The sequence below is a fragment of the Salarias fasciatus genome, assembly GCF_902148845.1.
Source record: "Salarias fasciatus chromosome 23 unlocalized genomic scaffold, fSalaFa1.1 super_scaffold_20, whole genome shotgun sequence".
Classification (NCBI taxonomy): Eukaryota; Metazoa; Chordata; class Actinopteri; order Blenniiformes; family Blenniidae; genus Salarias; species Salarias fasciatus.
Genome location: NW_021941230.1, coordinates 6821109 through 6845276, shown reverse-complemented (window position 1 = coordinate 6845276; position 24168 = coordinate 6821109). Strand labels below are relative to the sequence as shown.

Sequence of the window (24168 nt, the reverse complement as noted above, 5' to 3'; positions counted from 1 at the left end):
AGAGCATCGCGCCGCGCCCAGAAAGGATTACTGAAGATACATGGCTTACTTTTTCATCAGCGCTTACTTCACTGGAAAAACAACATAAACAAGAAGTTCCGCCCTGTGGTGTCACGCCTCCACTGACGGGAGAAGTCACAGTTGCCTGTTCCTGATGGTTTGCATTCAGTAAAATCGGACAAATATGACACAGCGATGGACTAACTGAAGACGGTAATGGGGCAAACATACTAAGTACCGATATGGGTAAACCACACTTCAACAAACTGAAAATCAACAAAAAAAAAGCTGCACTGAGTCACAGAAACTTCAACTCACGGCTGTTACTGGCTAGAACTGTAAAAAAAAAAAGAGGACATTTTGTGAAAACAGAGAAACGCCAACTTCTACCAATCATTGTCTCTTTCCTGTAAGTTCAGTTTTTTTTCCCCTCCTCTGAGTCCAGGTGACTCAACTCAAGCTGTTTTTTGTTCCAAATAAAAAGAATTGAACTGGAACTCAAACCAATGGGGATCATCCTGAGTATGACTTCTCTAACCAAGTTATTTGTAGTGTGGGAACAGAAAAAGGGCACTGTGTTACCCATCAAGAGTCATTTGGGGAGAAAGGTGCTCTTAGGCCACTCTTTTCTTTGCGGTGGTAGTCAAAATGGAGAGCTCTCCAGCTGCTTTACCAGCTTTAGATGTCAGTGTGCCCCTTAACTCTCTCCGGAGTCCTTTATCACGCTGTTCAGAGTCCATAAAACGCTGCTTATTACACTAAATCTGTCATGTGTTTTAATATGGATCACTGTTTGATCCGCGACCATCAATCACCAAAAACACTCCCCGCAAAGTCAATGGCATAAGAGGTGGTGATAAATTCCTCCTCTCTCTCCAACAATGATGGTTTTTCTCATCAACGCACGAACGTCCAACGTTTTAAACACTTCGCTGAACATTTATTGCCTCTTGCCGAACTTAGACGGTCCGGTTCTGGCAGGACACGCGACTTGTGTTTCCCACCAAATATGAATCCGGGTCGTCAACAAACACATGCCCCATGAACCGCCTGTGCTTGGATTTTTTTACACCTCCTCTAAATCACTGCACCCGTCGGTTGGGCGTCTCTGCCCGTTTTTAGTTCATTAGATCCTGACAAATTACTGTGATACCTTGGCGAGAGCAATCCGTCAAGAATTGGCGGCTCCCCCGCGCGTTTGTCTTTGTTCTTTGGCTGTACTTTGGAGGACATACGTGTTGGACTGGATTTTCTACATTGGCCACGCCGGGATGCTCTGGGAGATTTAGCTTCCATTCGAGCTGGAAGAACAATGATCGCTTCCTGCATTTTCTGCCATACCGAAATCCTGCAAAAATTTTCTTCAAAATCCAATAAGATTAAAAGGGGGGGATTCTGTGTGGGGGCCTCCAAAAGAAATCCTATTGTTCCCATTGAGATCTTGTCTACAAAACAAGGGTGGACTACTGACCATCTGGATGGTGTAGGAACATCCAGGATGTCTTATTGTGTTTCATGAGTCCAAGTAGTTACATCGGGAGATGTTGACAGCTGCCTGCAGGGGGCGCTAGTGCAACCGCTGAACTGTTAACGATGAGCTCCTGAGGTGTTCCACCAAAAAAATATGAAAGAACGAATTCAACATTATAACAGCTCAAATATTTCAACGAATTTGCTGTCTTGTCTTTCAAATAGAGATAAATCAAGTCGAACTTTGAACTCTCACTTGGTAGATTTGCATCTGACTTCAGCCTGGGTCCAACGTTTCAACAACCAGAGTTTCCTTCAGTCATTCAGTGGTTAACATCGGTCATTTTCAATGTTCAACTCTGCTTGCACCACATTTTCATATAAAAAAATGGAAGGAATTCATTTCATTTTTGGCCGTTTTGAGTCTATAGCACATCAGTCTTTCTACGGCAAGACTTGATTTACAAAAAGAAACGCCAAAATTGTGCACAACCGTTCTTTTGGATGTACAAAATATTTATGACCCAATATTGAGCCCATAGATAATGACATTTCCAAAATGATGTTGTGTAAACATGACCGGAATCTTGAAGGAAATAAGAGGAAGCTTGTACATCTACAAAAAAACCTACACACTTCCCCTGATTTTTCTTTTCCTCCCATCGATCTGCTTCTAGAGCACTCGGTTGGAGCTAAATTATTTAAACTCAAGCTAATATACTTGAAATACCTGAAAGACTCAGTGGAATGGAATGACTGAGTTTTCAGCAGTCTTGTTTGGGATTTTGGTGAGAACCTGATGTGTTTAAAACCTTCTCCTGGCTAAAAATAGGTCTTTATTGAGTCGGCTGCATGTGCAGAAGCTCGTACCCTTCCAGTTTATAGTGGAATGAGCGTAAAGTGGGCCATTTATGAAATAGTTCGGCTCTGATTTCTAGTTCTCGTCTACTTTCCGTGGGCACTTTTTTACCATCATGTTCCATTTTGTGAATTTCTCTAAATAAAGCATGTGTGAAGATATTCACAGGAAAAAAAAAAAAAAAAGATATAGAAGGGAAGAAGTGACCCTGAAGCTTTACTGCGTCTCCTCAGATTGTACATGACAGTTGTCCCTCTGCCAACGCTTCACCGACATCTTGCGTTTCCGTCCCGGAGCGATGGGGAGCGCTGGCGCCGAGACAGATTTAAAGGCAACACCTGACGTCGCAGCATGTTGGGAAAGCTGACCCTCAGAGCGGGCAAATCTGTGAGCGTCACACGGATATTCAGACGCTCCAAAACAAGATTTCAAAGCCCGTTTCTCTTCCAAAAAGCAGAACTGGAAGGTGGCAAAAGCACTCAGTAACCCCAAAACGCCAAAACGTCGAGGTTCCGACGATCGAATGTGGCATCAAACCTCTAATACGAGCAAAAATAAACAAGGAAACGGAACAGCTGTTTCATAAAACATCACCACTTCCATAAACTCGCCACATGAAAGAGGCCTATTTTTGAGTGCGTAAACAAAAAATGTAATTAACAGAAAAATAGGACTTTTCACACACTTTTGAGCCCCTTTATACGGAGGCAACAGAAGATTAATTTGCCAGTGTAGCAGATACATACTCACAAAAAGTTGAGCTCCAATTTTTTGCGACTTAATTAAAAAAGACTCCTATTAAATCTGTACATGTGGGCGTAAAAAAAAACAACAAACAAACCAGACACGGAGACGAGAATGGAAACATATTTTCAGAGCGGCGGAAAATAGACGACTGATTCACAAAAAGCTGCTATTACGCGTCTTCCTAGAGAGTCTGAGTCGCTGCATTTGTCACCAATGATTTATCCTAATTACTGCGCTTTGAGTGGTCGGAGGAAAACACTTTCGGAGAAAGACTGCGTCTGACCTGTGAGGTTTCGCAGACCCAGCTGCCTCAGGCCGTAGTAGCCGTCCCGTCTGTAGTTGAGGAAGATGGCCAGCGAGTAGCGGCCCTCGTACAGCTTGGTGCCTCGGATGATCCGCAGGTTCTCCAGGGGAAGGTAGTCGAACTGGTTCAGCGCCACCAACACGTAGCCGGTCACCTCTCGGATCGACTGTGGAAACACGGGAAAACATACAACAAACCTATTAGATCGGAGAGGAAAATGGTCTGAAGTAGGCAGAATATGAAATTTTGAACTCCACAAGTCCAGTTTCAGCCGTCCAACCCTCCATGGACAAAACAGCCCTGGAGCTCAAACACAGCTCATCTCCCGCGCACAGACCATGTCATTTGCATTTCTGAAATGTCAGCATCACCAAACTGTTTGAACATACAATCCAAAGTGATTAAAATGTCAGCTTAATTGCGCTCCTTGCTCTGATGAGCTCCTCAACGGTTGCTTTTGAGGGGTTGAAAATATGGGCAAGCGCACAAAATTCATCAATCAAATCGGACTTTATTCATTTTGAAGGAATTATTTAGTTGAAAATCTAAATTCGACCCACTTACTTTGGAGGCATAGTTATTTTCCACCGTCCTCGTGGCAGATATGCTCCATCAGAGTGGATCCTCAGGTAACAGAGATGACATTTGCGTGGCACTCACAATGATCAGACTCATCCAGCCCTGATTTAGAGCATGAGTGGGCTGAAAGACTTGCCAAAGAGCATGGGAAACCTCAGCTTTCTGCCTCATTGTGCATCGATTGACCTTCTCACACACCTCAAAAGAGGAAAAAAAGTAGCACAAACACCCGATGACACAAATTGGTTCAACTCCAGAAGGATATGTGGGGGGGGGGAGCAAGGCGACCGCAACACTTTTTGAACATTTTTTTAGACCAGTAAACACTGGTCCTCGACTCCACTTCATCAATAACAAATTAAGGAAGAAAACACCGAGGTTAAAGGTCGAAATTTCCTCGGGGTGTGTTATCACATCAATAGACAGCTGCCCTACAGAAAGAAGAAGAAAAAAAAAGAAGAAGAAGAAGAAAAAATGTGTTTGGAGCTGACAGCCCAATCAATCAAACTGGCAGCAAATTGCATCTTCATATACAGCATCATTGCCAGACTTAGCTGTCGTAGTGTGTGTGTGTGTGTGTGTGTGTGTGTGTGTGTGGCGTGAACACAACTTATTCCCCTGTTGCTAAAGCTCCATCTCCGTCGGCGTGCATCATTCATCTGAGTCACTCAAGATTACTTCCACACACGGATCCTCACGAACACACATACAACAGCTGTTCGGCGCCGTTTCAGACATTTGGCCAACAACCACCGACAGGCCTGATTACAAACACCACTTTTAAAAGTCTGTGCGCGTCAGGTTCGGCTTTTCTTCTCTCTTTTTAATTGTGAATGAATCTCTTTTCATTCCCCTAAATTGAGCCAATCTTGTTTCATTTCCATGCTTAATTTCTTACGCAGGTTCAACCTTAATACGTTAAATGAGGTATTTGAAGCTGTTTTGTGAGACGCTATGTTCCTGAACAAATAAATAATTTTCTTTCCTCAACCTGCTTCTCTCTTTAAATTCCTCTGATTCATAACAGTTTCAGTGTTTAAATCAAACTACATCTCCGGTCTTGCAATACCACTTTGTGCCACCAGGTGGTGAAGAGAGTCACTTCAATTTCCACTTTTGTCCTCAGTTCTCTCTTTTCAGACTCCAGAGACGCCAAAGTGTATTTGCACGTGAAAATATTGAACTTCTAAGGCCTTTTTACACAGTTCCAAGTTTCGCACCTATACAGCAACATTTTAAAAACAATGTCTGTTCACACGGATTCGGCAGTTACACTGGATTCTGGTCAAAGTATCGCATTTTCACTTGAAAACTAAGCTATCCAAATTTAGATTGAGAAGAATCTCTCCTTTAAAATGCTTTGAGGAGGATAAGATGTCAAATTTCGAGTCCCACACACTAAATCGCGCTCCCACACTCATCAGTCTTGGAGACTGAAGAGATGCAATCGTCTTCCTGTCTTCATGTCCTGCAGAAAACTTTCATCGACCGCTAAGTAGCAAACTCATTTAAGGGCAGTTTTTAATGTGCGGCATGAGGCCGCGAGGCGAGAAGCAAGCAAACGGGCAGCTGCGGAGACATCCTAATGACCAGAGACAGGCCAGTAATGATGTGGATGATCGGTCGGGAGGGAGGGAGGAAGTGAGTAATGCGGGGTTTGATTGGCTGCTGACCCCTGAGGGGGACATCAGTGGCGACTGACAGTCGGGTCGCCTGCATCTTGGAGCAATAGCAGGTAACCGAGACGAGCCGAGCGCCGTTCAAGCGCCTGCCCATTGTGACGCCCGCACAATGGGAGGGAGGCGGGCAGCAGAGGTGCTTATTAACAAGATTATAATGTGTCGATCACCTGAGCGGAGAGAGAACAACGCCGCGAAAGAGGAGTAGAGTCCATTTCCCAAGGCTTTGATTCAGAGAGGACTTCTTACTTTAGAGGAGTGAAGGCGATCTTTTGCTACTTGTAACTTCATGCAAATCATGACTCAGCCCTGCAAAAAAAAGAAATATATATATATATAAAAAAAAGGAGGGGAGCTTGTTGTGGTTGGGAGTCATGCCGTTTCATCGCTTTGACCCCGCCGTGACCTCGTGTTCGCCGCTGGAGGCCGGAGCGCCACCCGGCTTGTCACCAGCCCGGGGCCGCCTGCCGCCGGGGGGCGCCGCGACCGGTAAACCCTCCGCCGCGGCCCGACCCAGCTGCGGGGCTCGCGCCGGGCTGCTGGCAGACTCCACAGTGCCTCCACTGTGCCCCCGTCTCGCTGCCAGCCTCCGGGACCCACTGGCGAAAAAAAAAAAGAAAAAAAAAAAGAAAAACCCAAAGAAAAACTGTTTCCCTGTTGCTTAGCAACCACAGGAAAGCCTTCCAGCGGGAGCGAGGGAGAGCGAGAAGAAAAGAGGATAAAAAACAGACTCAGAAAGGATTTTTTGTTGTAATTCACCTAATTAAATTAAAGGATTACTCTGCCCTTTCGCAGTAATTTTCCTCCGCTTTTGACACCATTTAATTTCCTTCCGTTGCCATAAATAGTTTTTTTCCCCCTCTTTTTTTTTTTTTTTTTTTTTTTTTTTTTTTTTTTTTTTTTTACCCCGATCAATATTTATCTGCATTCCTGAGCGCCGGAGGAGGGGAGGAAGCGCGGAGACGAGAAGGGAGGGAGGGGAGGGAGGTCCGGAGGGAAGTAAACACAAGCACCTGCATTTCCCCTCCCGCCGCCATCAACCCGCGCTCTGTTTGATGAAACGCAGGAGCTGCAGGACGCCGCTGCCCGCCACCGCCTCGTGGGCGATGTGCTCCGATTTAACAAGGTGGACAGCGGGAACACGGGCGGATGTTTCCTGCCTCGTACCCCGGACGAAAACACACACTTAACGAGGTGCGCGAACACCCCCCGATCGACACACGTTCACCCCCCCTTCATCCTCCCTAAAGTGCTGACGTGAGAAGAAATCTTTACTCTCACTGCCAATTCAAGAGAATCTTTTGAATCTCGGTTTCATGCTGATTTTTTTTTTTTTTTTTTCCTCCTGTGATCGTTGCACATGCCAATAACCCCACGTCTATGCCTCCTTTCACGAGGCGCACGCCGCTGTCGACACAGGTCCTCTACCCATCATGCAGTTGAAGTCGAACGCTTCCTCCTGCAGCTTTCGGCAATTAGCTGCCGAACAAGGGAGCGCCCGATCCCGACAGGGTTGTCTGCTCTCTTTAGTATCCGTGCTTTATCTGTTAATAAAGACTTGCAGGTTAAACTTTAATAAGTTTTGTGAGATAAGCTAATAAATTAAGCCGTTTCATTTTCACAACTGTGCAACGCAAATGAAAATTGGAAAAGCATGTTAATGAATTTGCAGAACTTATTTACTTATTTATCTCGTTGCTTTTGTTTTTGTTTTTTTTTTCATGTTGGTTTCTCTAGCTTTGTAATACCATTTTGTACCACAAGGTGGTGAAGTGAGTCACTTCAGTTACCGCCGCTTTCTGAAAAGATGAAGCCGATTCTGATACTTATCCTACATTTTGAGACACTTTTCAGACTAAAACCACAAAGTCGCCACAAAAAAGTCAATATCTAAAAGCCATGTTACACAACATCGTATTGTTTTTGTGTTTCTGTTTCAGAAAAGTTCCACCATTACATGGAAACACTGAAAATTATGTATTTAGCCACGAATTTGTTGAACTGTTTGCCGTCTTAGTCATGAAGCTACACATGCGGAGAACAATACGCTGTAAACATTAATAATGAATCAACAAAGTGATAGAATCTTTATTCTCGATGCCATTTCCATTGTATCTTTTGATTCATGGTTCGCAGTGTTGTTTTTTTTATTATTATTTTTTTTTTTTTCATTGTTGTGAATGCCTCAAAGGGGTTTTCGTTCCGGATTTTGTCTCTTCCGCACATGCCGATAACCCACACCTACGCCTCACTTCCACGCGGCTCGAGACTCGAGTGTGTCGGCACGGGTCAACTACCCATGATGCACTGCGAGTCGAACGTTTCCTCCAGCACTCTCCGCCATCAATCGCGGGCAATTAGTTGCCGAGCGGCGGAGCGCTCAGTCAAACAGAGTCTCCCGCGGTCCCGACAGGCTCGTTTCCTTTTTTCTTCTTCCCATTTACCTCTGGGTGAAATGTTGAAATTCGCATGTTGGTAAATTGCTCCTCGTGTCTCTGGGATACACGGCGCCGAGGCCAAGGCGAGCCGAGCCCAGCCAAAAGCGCTTTATTTACTTCACACACACACACACACACACAACATAATCATGATAGAAGGTGGCCGCGCTGTCTTGGAAACAGAAGCGGCAGAGCTGCTGCGCTCGGGCACCTGTAACCCCTCCAGATACGTGGAGAAAGGTTTTCAGCGTCTCGCTGCGTTTGTGTCCTCCGCTTTTTTTTTTGTACACGAGTCAGTATCGGAAAGAGTAAACAACTTCATCTCTGGATGGAGCCAGACATGTACAGTGACGGCTCAGTGTCCATCAAGCAAAACACGATCCGGCGCAGAGAAACTCCGTTTACACGACGTTTGCGGCGAAAACATACTCGGGAAGAAGTTTCGCGTTTCCATGGCAACGTGTTTAGCAATTCCACAGCAGGAGCGTCTGTGGAGACAAGCGTATAAGAACCTCAGCAAAGCGCCGAACCTATAACATCCGGCTTTTCCTGCCAAGTAAAGTTGCTCTGCAGACATTTGCTCTTGTCATCGGAGCGCGACGCCAGCGATTTCCGCCGTAAACAAAACTGCTATGTGGACAGTGGCCCGATCGCTCCAGCCCGCCGCCAGTATTTCCTGCCAGCGAAGAAAATGCCAAGTAGGCCGGTGATTACAGAAAAAAAAAAAAAAAAAAGTCTTAATTTATCATTTGACCTCGCCAAAAGTAGTTGTTGCCAAAAAAAAAAAAAAAAAAAAGGTACAATTGTTCTTGCAACAGTTTTCAGTCAGAAAAAGAAAAAAAGAAAAGCGACTTCCTGTGGAACCTCATGCTATACGGACAGTCACAACATCATTCAGACAATCTCCCGCACCCTGCCATGTTTCTGTCAGTTCAAAATGCTTCAAGGACCACGCTGTGATTATTCATGCTTCCCCCCACAAGCACTCCGGAGGCAGCCTAAAAACTGCGATGTGGACGTTGGCCCCCGCCACCGGAGAGCCGTGCGGTGCTCAGCCAACGGTGTCTGCTTTCGGCCAGAGGAGCCCCTCGCCGCCACTTTCCTGCTGGAGGGAAAAGTCTGTATGGACGGAGCGACGATGGAGGGACGCCACAAATAAAAGTTGCGAAATCGCTCCATCGTAAAACAATTTGTTTTATTCTGAAAGCTGCATGCAATTCGAATCTGATCACAACAGAAATAACTTCTTATCTCCAAGAAGTGTTCCTCTGTTTCTTGATGTGACTTATGGTTCCGACCCAGGAGAGTGATTTCCATCGTGGGGTTAATTCCATCCTTTTTTTTTTTTTTTTTTGTTTTCCAAATTTAATTGACTCGACTCTTTTCTTCTGACGGCGCGGCTTTTCATCAGGCAAAGCCGATTTGGATAGACGCCCGAAACAGCATCAGCGGGACAAAGCAGCTGGATCTCCCGAAACCGCGGATTTGTTATCTGAAAATAATGAGATATTTGTCGCGCTCGTGAGAAAACAATGTTTGATACCTCCAGATAACTCCGTAATGCAGTTGTTATCTCGGGACAGCGCGCCGCCGAATCGCAATTTGCCGACTTGAGATGATGAGATAGCCGGACGTGGTCACGTGCAAACGGTTTGATATCTCGGGATAATGAAACAATTAGGATTGTAATCTTCGCCCCAACAGGCCCCGAAAACGGGCGCATGCAAATGTCCGGCGAAAAAGGGAGCGGTTCAGGCGAGGGGAGTGGAGAAGAAGAAGAAGAAGAAGTGTGGAAGGAAGGGGGGAAAAAAGAAAAAGGCATCATCCGGTTTAATGACGCCGTTATAAAATACAAGAGATGGGACACATATTATGGTGATTACGGCTCATTTCCATACATATAGAGGCGCTCCGCCTGCCGAGTCAAGGAGAGTGCAGCGGCGCACGGCGGCGGCGGCGGCGATCCGGGCGGCGCGCCGCCACAATCTGACTCCTCCACACGGCGGCAAAGTCAATGGGCGGGCGGGGACCTGTTTACCAATCCGCCTGAGCGAGCTCCGGATGGGAAGCGGGCGCCACTCCCTCACCTCGCGCAGCCACCGTTTTTTGGCTGCTAAGTATGCCGAGAAGACTCGGGGGTGACATTCAAGATTTTTGCGAAATCCTGTTTAAAAAAAAATATATAATAAATAAATAAATAAAAATACCCAAGGCCTTTGAGAGGAAGGACCATTGACTTTGAAATAAATGCTGCATGAAATGTCAGTGTGGAAATGAGTGAGTCGCTCACCACAGGTATGTTTTCTCAGACTCTTTTTTATGAAGGAGACTTCTTAAGTTTTTTTGCTGATAGTGCCCTGAGGAACTCCCTGAAGATCAACAGGGTGAAAAAGTGTGTCTGTGGGGGGGGGGGACTTTTCGCTTCAAATAGAAACCACATCAAACGAGGAGGGGCGAATGTTTTGAACCCACACGCCACTTTTCATGTCGATGGTGCGGAGCGGCTCGAAATCCCCCTCTCTTTAAGGTGTTTTAGCTCCACCGCCGGCGCATTAGGGAAAAAGGGAAGAAAAAAAAAGTCAATTTCTTGCTCAGCTCAATCAAAAGACTTTAATTGGATGGGCTTTCAGCGAAAGGGTATCCGCTCTCCCGGCTTTGTCCTGAATCAAGTTACCGCCGTAATTGCGATCAAGTGGCGGGGAAAGCGAGTTGGGGATGAGACCCAGTCGGAATCGGAGGAGGTTAATCAAACTATGATTTCCACTCGTTAACCAAGTCGCCCGGCGTTAAGTAGTCGCATTAAGCCGCGACGCGGAGACGGAGAGACGGGGACGAATTCGGAAAAGGGGGGGGGACCTCGCTGAATGAGGGTGGAAATTAACCTTCTGTGTGCAATTTCCTCGACTAATTAAAAATTTAAACTTAATTAAAACAATATTGATTTAAAAAAAACCCAATGAGGCGTATGAAAAATGTGATACACGGTATTTTGTAGGACCCGAAGTTACTCAGGCTCCCCTCTCGGCAGACACTAAATGAAAGGAAATGGAAAAAAAAGATTGAATTTACTTCATCTCAATGTAAAAAATACATAGATTATAAATAAGTTGAGCATTCATGTATATTTTTGATGCAGGCCATCAAAATCGCATCATTTCATGAAATAAACCCAGAATTTATTTTAATTTTAGACTTTGCACATCATTTAATTTGCACATTTTGAACTTATATTCAGTCAAATTGAGTAATTATCAGTTTTTACTGCTAATTTAACTTCAAATTTTCACACAATTAAAACTTTTTTTATACATATCAGTGGGCTTTCCCATTTCCTAAAAAATGGTTATTATGAGCTTTTACGACACATTTGCACATTACTGCTCATCCAATGAAAAAATCACTTTTAAATATGTTAAAAAAACCATGTTTGCACTGTTTTCGTCAGATTATTGATTGATGAATCAGAAACAAGTGACTTTTATCCACTTTTCTTAAGCAGAAAAAAGTTAAGTGTTGCAACCCGTCATAGTGAACTCATTTAAATAGTGAGAAATTAGACATTTGCACAGGAAAAGTTGGAGTTTTCAAGAAATCCAAGCGCGGCCACGGAATCTAGAACTTCCATGCGTTCAAGAAGTTTCACAAAGTTTCAAACATTTTATAGCTGTACAACTTTTATACATTCTGGAACTTTCCACAAGTTGCAGAAGTTTCAATTTTCAGGTCTTGAACTCTCAAAAATGTGAAACTCTTGAAGTGAAGTTGCTTCATTTTCTGCTGTTTTGAGCCGAGTTCTTCTTTTTTTTCTCAGGAAAAGTCTGTTTGTAAAACTGAACATTTCTGAATTCCAGACGTCATGGAGGTGTAACTGCATGTTTTCATATATACAGTGTGTTTTGCAGCTTTTCTCGAAGATGAAGTGTTTTTTTTTTTCTTTCTTTCTTCCCCAGACACTCATAAATGCAGACATGCTCCAGTTTCACCATCGCCAGCTAAGTGTCGACGCTGACTTTGGGATGACACCGTGCGTGTCCGTGCACGTGCGCGCGCCGATGTCCAGGGGCGCGCCTCCGGCGGCCGCCGCGCTGGTGGCTTTTGGCGCTGATATTTATTGTCTCGGACAGCCCGACGATCTCATACGCGGCCCGTTTCACGGGCGGCGTCCGCGTTGTCAAGACGTGTTTACAGTACCGACCGTGACTCCGGGATTAAAAAAAAATAAAAATCACCAAAGGGAGGTGGGGGGGGGGGGTCTGCCGCATGTTAGCAAACGGCCAAAACCGAAACAGCGCCGTACAGTACGCGAGTGAAAACAGTGATACATAACGCATGAGGCGAGGCTGTCGCAGAAACGGCGCGGCCGTCTCGCATTATGCCGTAGCCTTTGGGGACCCTACATAATGCAGTTATGTGACAAAGCCAGTGCACGTCAGCCACGGGCGCGCTTCTGCTCGCTTGACAGCGAGACGCACGGTATCTCCTCCACCTAGCTTCCCTCCATCACCGTTTTTTTTTTTTTTTTTTTAAGTCCCTCATTATTCATGGTCGCCTCCGATTAGGGCGGCGGTTTTTGAGTTTGCCAACGGATAGAGGGGGGGCGCGATCTGCCACACCAGGGGTGGTGGAGGGCGGGGGGTGTCCGGCGAATCCTGAGTAGCCTCTGAGGCCCAATGTCAGCTCACGGCTCCGGGTGAAGAAAAGGTGCTTAATGGCCCTTCCAGGTGATTGATGATTGGGCCGGGTGCGGAGGTAGGATGCAGCCAGCAGTAGACAACGCAACACTTGGCGCCGGATAATCAATTCATGTCAATGGGAAAGGAAGACAGAATGCATGGACGCCCCGGCGTGGAAGGAGCCGAGCGTACGGAAACAAAAACCACAGTTACAGTTAATGATTGTGTTATAAGGGGCCGGCCGGGACATAAATCACACTTCCAGTGTGCAGAGAAATCCAGCAGGGTGCTCCCCCGACGTGACGTGTTCACGCTAAGCGCCGCATTTTTCAGGGCTTCTCCGACGGATCCGGAACTATTCCTGCACTGCGTTACATACTTTCCCCAAGTCTGTTCAACTAAGTTTCCGGATTTAAGTACAACTTGGTCCATCTTTCAAATGAAACTTTCAGATTTCACTACAAGTACACCGAGTCTGTCTTCACAAGACAGCATTTTGAAACAAAATGGATCATTTCTGCATTTTTGTTTCAGAAAAGTTACAGTTTGCCCTGTTTCCATATAGACAGGGTGTTTTCAAAAAGTTCCGTTTTCGCTAAGGCTGTCCAAACACCTACTTTCTCAATCATGAAATTTCCATTAACTGTGATTGACTGCGTGTTTGAAATTCAGTAGTTTTGCATTTTAAATCAGTTTTAAGCCCCTAATATAAAGCATTCACCAGTCCCACCAGGAAGTTGCGATGCTGCGATCGATTTAAAGGTGCTGTAGGCAGGATTCCGCATCTCCGCCATCTTGCTTAGGGTTACCTAAGCAAGATGGCGATTTGAACCATCTAAGATGGTGATTTGAAACCCAGCACAGCCAATCCTGCCCTGTTTTCTCTGACATCACGCCCTCACGCAAGTTAAGCTCCTCCCACAAGAACGTGCGACGAACGCCCCTCGACCAATCACGGTTAGAGCCTCAGGGGCTCTTCTGATTGGTCAAAGATACCTGGAGTTGTTAAGATTCCTTTTCAGCTCAGAACAGAGACAGATGGAAACGCTGCGCCCTCGCGGTAGTGCAATTATGCTACACTCCTAAAGGATTATCAATGGATACTCTAACATTTAATCCAAAGAAAACAGAAAAATTAGCATTGACTAGCAAAATCCTGCCTACAGCACCTTTAAATTCAACTAATCTCCATGAAAAAAAATCATCGCAATTTGACAAAATTGCAAAATTGACAGATATTTGTTGAATTTTAATTATTGAAGTTGCAGCACTGCAACTTTCAGGATGGACTGATTTCTTCCCAGAGAGTCTTGGAGAAAGAACTTCCTTTTTGACATTTTTGGATTTTCTTTCAAAATAAAGTTCCATGTAGACTAACTTAATGCAGTGTCTACCTCAAATAAAGATTTCAAATTGGAAAAAGAAACACTCTAATCCTAATTCTGTCATTAATCTCGATTAAAAAAAAATCTTTTGACAGATCTACATTCATAAATCTTGTTTAATGTGATTAATTCAGACAGCCCTTTGATTTTCCACTACTTCAAAGGAGCCAGAGCATTTTCCCAGTTTAAAAAGCGCTGCAGCATTTTCAAAAAGTTGCGTTTTCCCCAGTTTGCACGGAGACAAAGGATTTTTTAAAAGACGGCTTTCCTCCCGTTACCAAGCAGAACATTTTCACAAAGCTCCACCACTGAAGCCGATCTGAAAACTCGTCGTTTTCTCCCATTTCATCTTCAAAAAGTTCCACCTGTGGGGCCGTTTTTAAAAAAGTTGCACTTTCAAGTTGCTCCGAACTCCGTCCTAAACGCGAAGAAAGTTTCCCATTTTACTGTTTTAACACGTACAAACATCCCGAGTTTGTACATATTTAGTGGTTTTCCCCTTTGATAGCACAAATATATTGATTTTAGTTTCATTTTTTTTCTTACATTTCTAAACAAATGAAGGAGAAATTACTAGAAATAATTCCCACTTTCGTCGTTAATGAGAAGCAAACTGCAGCGTTTGAGCCGGGATGGAATTCAGGCCAGGTATGCAGGCAGCTGCGGGACTGATTACAACCATGTCAGATCTGATCTGTCCTGTCTCTTTATAAACCCTGTGAGGGTGTGTGTGTGTGTGTGTGTGTGTGTGTGTGTGTGTGTGTGTGTGTGTGTGTGTGTGTGTGTGTGTGTGTGTGTGTGTGTGTGTGTGTGTGTGTGTGAGGCAGGGTATTTGTCAGCCATTTTGTCTCAGAGGAAAATGATTTCAGCGGCGTCGTCGGCGCTCGTGGAGCACGCCACGTTTCAGCACTAAACTATTTCATTACTCCGGAATCAAAGTGGCCTAATTGGAGATGGATGTCCTGATTTGCGGCGGCGGTGGCGGCGGCACGAGGGTGCGTGTCTGTGTGTGTGTGTGTGTGTGTTTTTGTGTGCACGTTACAGGTGCCTCCACGTGTTTGCACAGGGAGTAGATTGGCAATATAAATCAATTCCACTGCGGAATGAAACCTGAGACAAAGACACATGACAGCTGCCAGGTAGAAGAAAATATTGATATTAATATTCAGGCACGCGGTTTCTGCTTCCTGGTACGTGCACACGTCCCGGCCAATCAGGACTGCTTGGAAAAAAAAAGAAAAAAGAAAAAGAAACCATTTCCTTTCATTATAGGAAGGCGAATCTCACTGGAACAAAGGTAAATGTCTCATTTTTAGGTTTTAGTCGCACCAAAAATAGACCTGTTAACCCTACATCGGAGGCAATTGCATATTTTGAGAAGACACAAGAGCAGAGGAGGGCAATCGTATAGATAAACAGAACGTAAAACAAACTGTGATTACTATCAGAGAGGGGAAACATGAGGTCAACTGACCGGCAAGAGGCTCTAAACCACCACACAAATGGCAACAATTAGAAGAAAACTCTTCAAACGCTCCTGAACCAATCCTGAAACACTCCCAAAATATCCCTAAGATTCTTTTTTTTTGAATTATTTGACCTTTATTGATACAATTAAGTCTCATTGAGACCCAGGATCTCACTTCCAAGAGCGACCTGGTCAAGATGAGGAGCGGCAAACATGAAGTTACGACCAAGCAAGTGGAACAAGACAATCAGTTAAACTGGGTAACGTAAAAACAGTTACCATAAAATGCTGTTAAAACCCTTAAGATGCTACTATAACACGCCTAAAAACACTTTGAAATTACTTGAAAAATGCTCCAAAAAGACTCCTGAAACACTACTAAAAACAGGTTTAACACACTGCTGAAACATTCACTAAACACATCAGAAACGCTCCGGAAACCGCTCCGAAAAAGTCAACAAAACTCTTCTGAAACACTCCAAAAACTCCTCAAAACACTCCGTAAATTCTAATGAAACTCTCCTCAAGCTCTAATCAAACACTCCTGGAACTTTCCTCAAACTGTCCTGGAACATCTCCTAAAACATTCCTGGAACTCTCCTGGAACTTTCCTCGAACATTCCTGGAACTCTCCTAAAACACTCCAAAAACTCTCCTAAAACTCTCCTTAAGCATTCTTCAAACTCTCCTGGAACTCTCCTGGAATTCTCCTAAAACACCCCTAAAACTCTCCTAAAACTCTTCTGGAACTCTCCTAAAACATCCCTAAAACACCTCCAAAATTCTCCTAAAACTCTCCCAAAACTCTCCTAAAACACTCCTAAAACTCTCCTGGAACTCTCCTAAAACACTCCTTAAACACTCCTTAAACACTCCTTAAACACTCCTTAAACACTCCTTAAACACTCCTTAAACACTCTTAAAAGACTCCTGGAACTCTCCTAAAATTCTCCTCAAACATTCCTGGAACTCTGCTAAAACTCCCCTTAAGCATTCCTCAAGCACTCCTGGAACACTCCTCAAAAATGCCTGGAATTCTGCTCCAACTCTCCTGGAACTCTCCTGGAATTCTCCTAAAACTCTCCTAAAACACTCCTTAAACACTCCTTAAACACTCCTTAAACACTCTTAAAGGGGCTGTATCATGCAAAATTCACTTTTTGTATGTTTTAACCTTGTTATATAGTTATGTACTCACCGAAAACACCCCCAAAGCGTTTTTTTCCTTTGTGCCTGCGTGTTTAAGCTTTCCTAGTGTTTGTGCTGCTCAGAGAGGCAGTCCCTCCTGCACCTGTGAAAACGCTCTGTTTTCCCACGTTCACGTCACACTGTGAAGATGGCTCCCCTGAGCCCCCCTCCCGCAGGCCCTCGGCAATCAGCGTTGCTGCTTTTCGTAACTCCGATTTCGAGGATAAACTTTGACCATCGTCTGAAAGCAACAGTCAAGCAAGAGCAAGAGCAAGAGTCTGAAGGGTCTGAAGGGTCTGCGCTTGGTGAGTTTCTCACAGGAAAAGACGTTTTTGCGCGTGGAGAAGCTAGAGGTAAAGAGCTAAAGCTAGCTAGCGTATTTGTTTTGAAGCGCCGATTGGTTGAAGTACGCTGTCAATCAAAGTCCACAGGGGGAGAGGCGGGATTTTCAGTGAAACGGAACGTTTTCTCTTCCGGGTTTCAGAATTAGCCCCAGAAAATCTTTTATTTCACACAAAATTACTTTTCCTTAGCGCCAAAAATAAACTATTACCATGTTAATGCCATTTCTAGGGTTTGGAGTAGCTAAAAAAGCATGATACAGCCCCTTTAAAAGACTCCTGGAACTCTCCTAAAACACCCCTAAAACTCTCTAAAACTCTCCTGGAACTCTCCTCAAACACTCCTCAAACACTCCTAAAACACTCCTTAAACACTCCTTAAACACTCCTGAAAAGACTCCTGGAACTCTCCTAAAACACCCCCAAAATTCTCCTAAAACACCCCTAAAACACTCCTGGAACTCTCCTAAAACACTCCTAAAACATTAGTAAAACTCTCTTAAAACACCCCTAAAACTCTCCTCAAACACTCCTCAAACACTCCTCCAGCATTCCTCAAACACTCCTGGAACCCTCTACACCCTAGAAGACCTCAAACACCCTGGAAACTGAAGGTTGGAGCCAAGCATTCACCTAAAGGCTTCTATTAACCAGGATATGGCGACCACTTTGCTCCAACAGCATAAAACGTTGAGACACTCTGTGGAAGTGGCTTATCTGACTGGAAGCTACGTCTTTATTAGTGTTGGGGTACTGATTAGCCTCTGAGCCTGTCAGATTGCTTCGCAGGAGCTTCAGAATCAATAAAGTGGCTAAACATGCCGGCTGTTATCTGGAGCTGCTCCTCCAGGTTCCCTTCCTTATATAACTGACGGCGCAGGTGAACACATTAAGGAGGAAATTTAGATTGAAACGAAAGGGAGGGGGGAAAAAAAAGTGCTTTCTGGCTACAATCCCATGGAAAGAAGAAGAAATGTCATGCCAAAAATAAACCCACATTAAACTCCCATAAAATCTGAACGTCTCCCAACTTTGTGATGCAATAAAGAGGCGCACGTCTGAGCCGCCGGTACAAAGACAGGATCCAGCAGAGCGGCGGATCGCTGAGCGGAATGGGAATAAGTTTTTCATCCGACATGGAAACAACTCGGGAGGTGAAAACTGACGAGTCGGAGACACGCTTCTGGAGAATATCAGTGTTTTCCGGACTGAACCGAGCCAGAGCTGCACAACAGATTCTATAATTCTACAATTTCATTTAGCAGACGCTTTTGTCCAAAGCGACATAAAACACAAGCAAGAATACAGACATAAGAAAGAAACCATTAGTAAATGCTTCAATTGCTTCAAGTGCGATTGGTCGAGGGAGTTGCCATCCAGTTGCAGAAGAGGAGCCACTACCCCACTCTTTTTTTTTTGTTAACTTAGTCAGTAGTACAAAAGTGCTGGGTTTTAGACCACCTGACCTATTCTTCCCCAAAGATGGGGTCGGATTAAGTCCCTAGGTGTTCTCTGAACAACTGAGTCTTCAATTGTCTCTTAAAAGTAGAAAGGGACTTGGCGGAACGCACAGAGTTAGGTAGTTTCTTCCACCATTTGGGAACAACAAAGGAGAAGAGTCTGGCAAGAGGTTTAGAGGCGTGCTGGGCTGGATACACCAGGCGTCTCTCACATGCAGAGCGAAGTGGGCGTGAAGGAGAGTAGACCTGGATCAGGGAGTCCAGGTCGGCCGGAACCGTTCTTGTAAGTGTTTTGTAAGCCAGGAGGAGAGATTCGAATTTGGTTCTGGCTACAACTGGAAGCCAATGAAGCCAGATACATGAGGGCTGGTTGAAGACCAGACATGCTGCTGCATTCTGGATCATCTGTAGAGATTTGACTGTGCATGCAGGGAGACCCGCCAGAAGAGAGTAGTCAATGCGTGATATCACGAGAGCCTGAACCAGAAGCTGTGTGGCCTGTTGGGTCAGGAAGGGTCTGATCTTCCTGATGTTGTAGAGGGCGTAACGACAAGACCGAGAAACTGAGGCCACATGAACCTTAAAGGTCAGCGGGTCGTCAATCATGACACCCAGGTTTCTGGTTGAGTTTGTGGGCACAACTAGGCTCGAGTGAAGCTGGACACTGATCTGAAGCTGGACAGATGGACAAGCTGGAAAGACCATGAGTTCAGTCTTAGATTTAGCTGAAGGTGGCGTTCCTTCATCCAGGTGGAGATATCAGCCAGACATGCTGATATCCGAGCTGAGACTGTGGTGTCGTCAGGTGGAAAAGAGAGGAAGAGGTGAGTGTCGTCAGCATAACAGTGGTAGGAGAAACTATGGGAGCGAATCACTGCACCAAGTGAAGTGGTGTACAGAGAGAAGAGTAAGGGGCCAAGCACCGACCCCTGAGGGACCCCTGGTGATAGGCCACGTGACCTTGACACCTCCCCTCGCCATGACACTCTGAAGGATCTGCCTGCGAGGTAGGACTTGAACCACAACAGGACAGAACCTGAGATACCGAGGTCAGAGAGTGAGGAGAGGAGGATTCGATGGTTTACAGTGTCAAAGGCAGCAGACAAGTCCAGCGGCAGGAGGACAGAGGACTGACCAGCAGCTCTCGCCAGCCGCAGAGATTCTGTGACTGAAAGGAGTGCAGTCTCGGCGGAGTGGTCGCATCTGAAGCCTGACTGAAAAGGGTCGCTGCATTTAAAGATTGATTCAAAGACGAAGCATCATCATGAGATAAAATGTCAGGATATTATTGAAGTTAATAAAACTAATCCTCTGAGAATGGAAGATGAATGAATCAAACTGCACAGCAATCCATCAAATAGTAATGAACAAAAAGTGTACAAAGGTCGAAAAGCCACTGGAAGGTCATTCGAATCCCTGTTCCCCATAGAAGTACCCAAAAAGAATCAATAAAGTAAAAGTAACAGTGAAGAAATATCCTTAAAGTTGAAGTAAAAGAAAAAAAAAACATGATAAAAGTATCAGTAATAGTTAATTAGTATCAATAAAATATCAGTAATAGCTAAAATGAATCAATAAAATACCAGTAATAGTTAAAAAGTATCAATAGAGTAGCACTGACTTTAAGAAAGTATCAATACAGAACTATTAATCAGGAAAAAGCATCACTAAACAGTATCAATAAAGTATCAATAATAACTGAAAAGTATTAATGAAACTTAATAGTGGAAAAAATATCAAAGTAGAAGCAGTGAAAGTTCAAAGAAGTGTCAAAGTAATAGTTCAAGTACAAAAAAAGTCAAAATTTTAAAAGATTAAGGATGTTTCTAGCTTAAGGTTTGCCAAAGGGTCAATTGTTGAGTAGAACCAACACCTCTTGCTTGGAATGGCAATTTTTTTTAAAGACTTCTGTGAAATTTGGTAACAAACCTCGGAGCAAACTTGTAAAAACTAAGCCTGGAGCTCAGACTGTAGTTATTGAATTTTAATAAACAAGAATATTAAAATCTGTATGAAGAAAATCAAGACATTTCTTCAAACATAAAAACAAAAAGAGTTGAAGAGTTTTCCAGTAAACGCCAATTCAACACAAACGCAACCACCTAAATCGTAAAGACAGACACACAGAGCTCTGAGTCACACACACACACACACACACACACACACTCACACAGTGTAAATGTCACCGAAGAACCCAATCTGTTCCTCCCGCTCGGCACGGCAGCAGGACGCGGAGTGTGTTTTCCCAAAGCTGACTGCAGGAGGACGATATTAAAACCAGGAGGGGAAAACAATTTACACATTCCCATCAATTAATCCGTGGTTTAAACAAGGTTTATAAAATCCGCCGGAGGAGGCCGGCGGGATGAGGGGAGGGAGGGGGGACGCGTCGGGGAAACCACGACAGTGTCTGCGCTTAAGTTACAAATGTCAGCCGTCATGAAGGCAAATGTGTGGAGAACGCCAAAGCCCGACGCTCGCTCACCCTGAACAGCACGAAGAATTGTTATTTACAGACGGCATCCCCCACAATTCATCACGGTCTGCCGCGGGGGAAAAACCAGCGGGTACAGGGGTGTCAAACATAAGGCCCGAGGGCCAAAAGCAGCTGCGAGAAGCTCAAATACGACCGAAATATCAAAAAAAAAATTTTTTTAAAGGTGCTGTAGGCAGGATTTTGCTAGTCAATGCTAATTTTTCTGTTTTCTTTGGATTAAATGTTAGAGTATCCATTGATAATCCTTTAGGAGTGTAGCATAACTGCACTACCGCGAGGGCGCAGCGTTTCCATCTGTCTCTGTTCTGAGCTGAAAAGGAATCTCGACAGCTCCAGGTATCTTTGACCAATCAGAAGAGCCCCTGAGGCTCTAACCGTGATTGGTCGAGGGGCGTTCGTCGCACGTTCTTGTGGGAGGGGCTTAACTTGCGTGAGGGCATGATGTCAAAGAAAACAGGACAGGATTGGCTGTGCTGGGTTTCAAATCACCATCTTAGATGGGTCAAATCGCCATCTTGCTTAGGTAACCCCAAGCAAGATGGCAGAGATGCCGAATCCTGCCTACAGCACCTTTAATTTATTTACTTTTTTAAACACATTTCTAAAGAGTAGCGGACGAAAAACAACACAGAGAAGTTGCACAGAGAGTCAGCTCCGTCGTTGCTAACTAGCGTTAGCCTCGGAACTATACGAATTGGAAATAACATGCAGAACACAAGTAGCTATAGGAGAAATTTATTTTTTTTTTTCAATAATGGGACATGAATTTGACAAAACCGTTGATTTCCATTGTCATTACATTGAGAAATCGTATGAGAAAAAAAACCATATTTTAACTATTTAAAAGCTCAGCCTCAAGTTCTCATGTTCTGATTATCATCCATTCATCATCAAAACTGAAGAAGAAATAAGGAGCGGGATATCTTTCAATTACAAGGTTGCGGGTTTGATCCCCCTGTGTGCAGAAGTGTCCTTGTGCAGAACACTGGACGGATCGATCGCCTTGCAGACTCGCAAAAACTCCCATAAATCACAGCGAGTCACAAAATCTTTAAGAAATGTCATTAAAAAAAAGCATTACGCATCCATAATGCTGCCTTCAAACAGGCATGCGATCACAGCCAGTCAGACTGTTCCCATAATGCAACTATTCATGTGTTCAAGGCCGAGATCTGAGGATCTCCAAGTTCACAGGAAGTTGTGGGAACTCCATTATTTATTTGTGTTTTTTGCGCAGCGTCGCTTCGTTCTTTGTTCCGATTTGCCTCGTTTCTTGAGGACAAAACATGAATATTCAGGCTCTCGAGCTGCGATTTAAGGACATCGGCTGAGTTAACACCGTTCGCCCGAAACAACGGGACGCGATTCATTTCTGCTTTATCAGATCGGACGAGTGAGAAAACCCAATGAAATACAAGCTCCTGAAGTCCGGCTCAGTTCAAAGTGAGGTTATACACAAACACAAACCTATGCACAGAATGTCAAAGACTTAAAAAAAAATATTTCTTTTTAATTCTGTTTTGATCCGTTTTGCATTTCAAGCATGTGGAGCCATTATGTCAGAAAGCATCCCTCACCCATCCTGAGAGGAAAGTTTGTGGAAGCCTTTGATTACGCAAGGAATTAAAAAAGAGATTTCCAAATGAGCGGAGATAATCTGATACACTTTGAGGACAGATCTCAGCGAGAGGCGCGGCTTTCAAACAACCTCTGATGAGCGCAGGACTGGACGTCCGATTCGGACGAGAACATCTTTACTCAGCAGGTAGTTGTTCTTGCTGCCAGTGGTGATGACTCCTGCATCGTCAGTCTGAGTAGGATGTTTATATCAGATCAACGTATGATGGATCACATAGCAGCCAGAACATTAAGACCATTTAGTGCACAGAGAACAACAATATAGGAATGTTTTCATTTTTCCTGTTGTCTAAGCCCCAACTGGAACAGCAGATAGTCTTCACCTGTGAGCCTGGTTCTGCAGAGTGTCTTATTATTGAGTCTGGTTGTGCAGGCTTTCTCCATCTCTGAGTCTGTTTCTACAGAACTTCTCCAAGTTTGAGTCTGGTTCTACATGTTTTCGCCATCTCTAGGTTTGTTTCTGGAGGTTTTATCCAACTCTGAATCTGGTTCTGCAGGTTTTCTCCAAGTTTGAGTCTGGTTCTGCAGGTTTTCTGCATCTTCAGGTTTGTTTCTGCAGGTTTTCTCCACCTGTGGGTCTGTTTCTATAGAAAGTCTCCATATATTAATGTGTTTCTACAGGTTTTCTCCACCTTTGAGTCTGGTTCTACAGAGCGTATTCACCTCTGAGTCTGTTTCTGCAGGTTTTCTCCATCTCCACGTTTGTTTCTGCAGGTTGTCTCCACTTCTGGGTCTGGTTCTATAGAAAGTCTCCACATTTTAATCTGTTTCTACAGGTTTTCTCTAATTCTGAATCTGTTTCTGCAGATTTTCTCCACTTCTGAGTCTGGTTCTACATATTTTCTCCATCTCTGGGTTCGTTTCTGAAGGTTTTGTCCAACTGACTCTGGTTCTGCAGGTTTTCTCCATCTCTGAGTCTGGTTCTACAGAACTTCTCCACCTCTGACTCTGGTTCTGCAGGTTTTCTCCACGTTTGATTCTGATTCTACATGTTTTCTCCATCTCTAGGTTTGTTTCTGGAGGTTTTCGCCACTTCTGAGTCTGGTTCTACATATTTTCTCCATCTCTGGGTTCGTTTCTGAAGGTTTTGTCCAACTGACTCTGGTTCTGCAGGTTTTCTCCATCTCTGAGTCTGGTTCTACAGAACTTCTCCACCTCTGACTCTGGTTCTACAGGTTTTCTCCACCTTGGAGCCTGGTTCTGTAGAACGTCACATTACTGAATCTGGTTCTGCAGGTTTTCTCCACCTCTGGGTCTGTTTCTATTTAAAGTCTCCACATCTTAATCCATTTCTGCAAGTTTTCTGTAATCCTGAATCTGTCTCTACAGGTTTTCTCCACCTTTGAGTCTGGTTCTCCATGTTTCTTCCTGTTAATGAGTTTTTTCCTCTCCACTGTCTCCTCTACTTGCTATTGTTGGTTTTTCTCGGCCGGTGCTTTGAA

General features: G+C 44.4%; 1 protein-coding gene across 1 annotated transcript in view; it reads right to left on the bottom strand.

The window, feature by feature from the left end:
- Positions 1 to 24168, bottom strand: part of LOC115383847 (receptor tyrosine-protein kinase erbB-4-like) — a 267754-nt gene that overhangs the window by 107475 nt on the left and 136111 nt on the right. The window contains exon 3 of the mRNA XM_030086039.1: positions 3360 to 3546. Within this exon, the coding sequence (XP_029941899.1) occupies positions 3360 to 3546 (187 nt within the window). The remainder of the gene's footprint in view (positions 1 to 3359; positions 3547 to 24168) is intronic.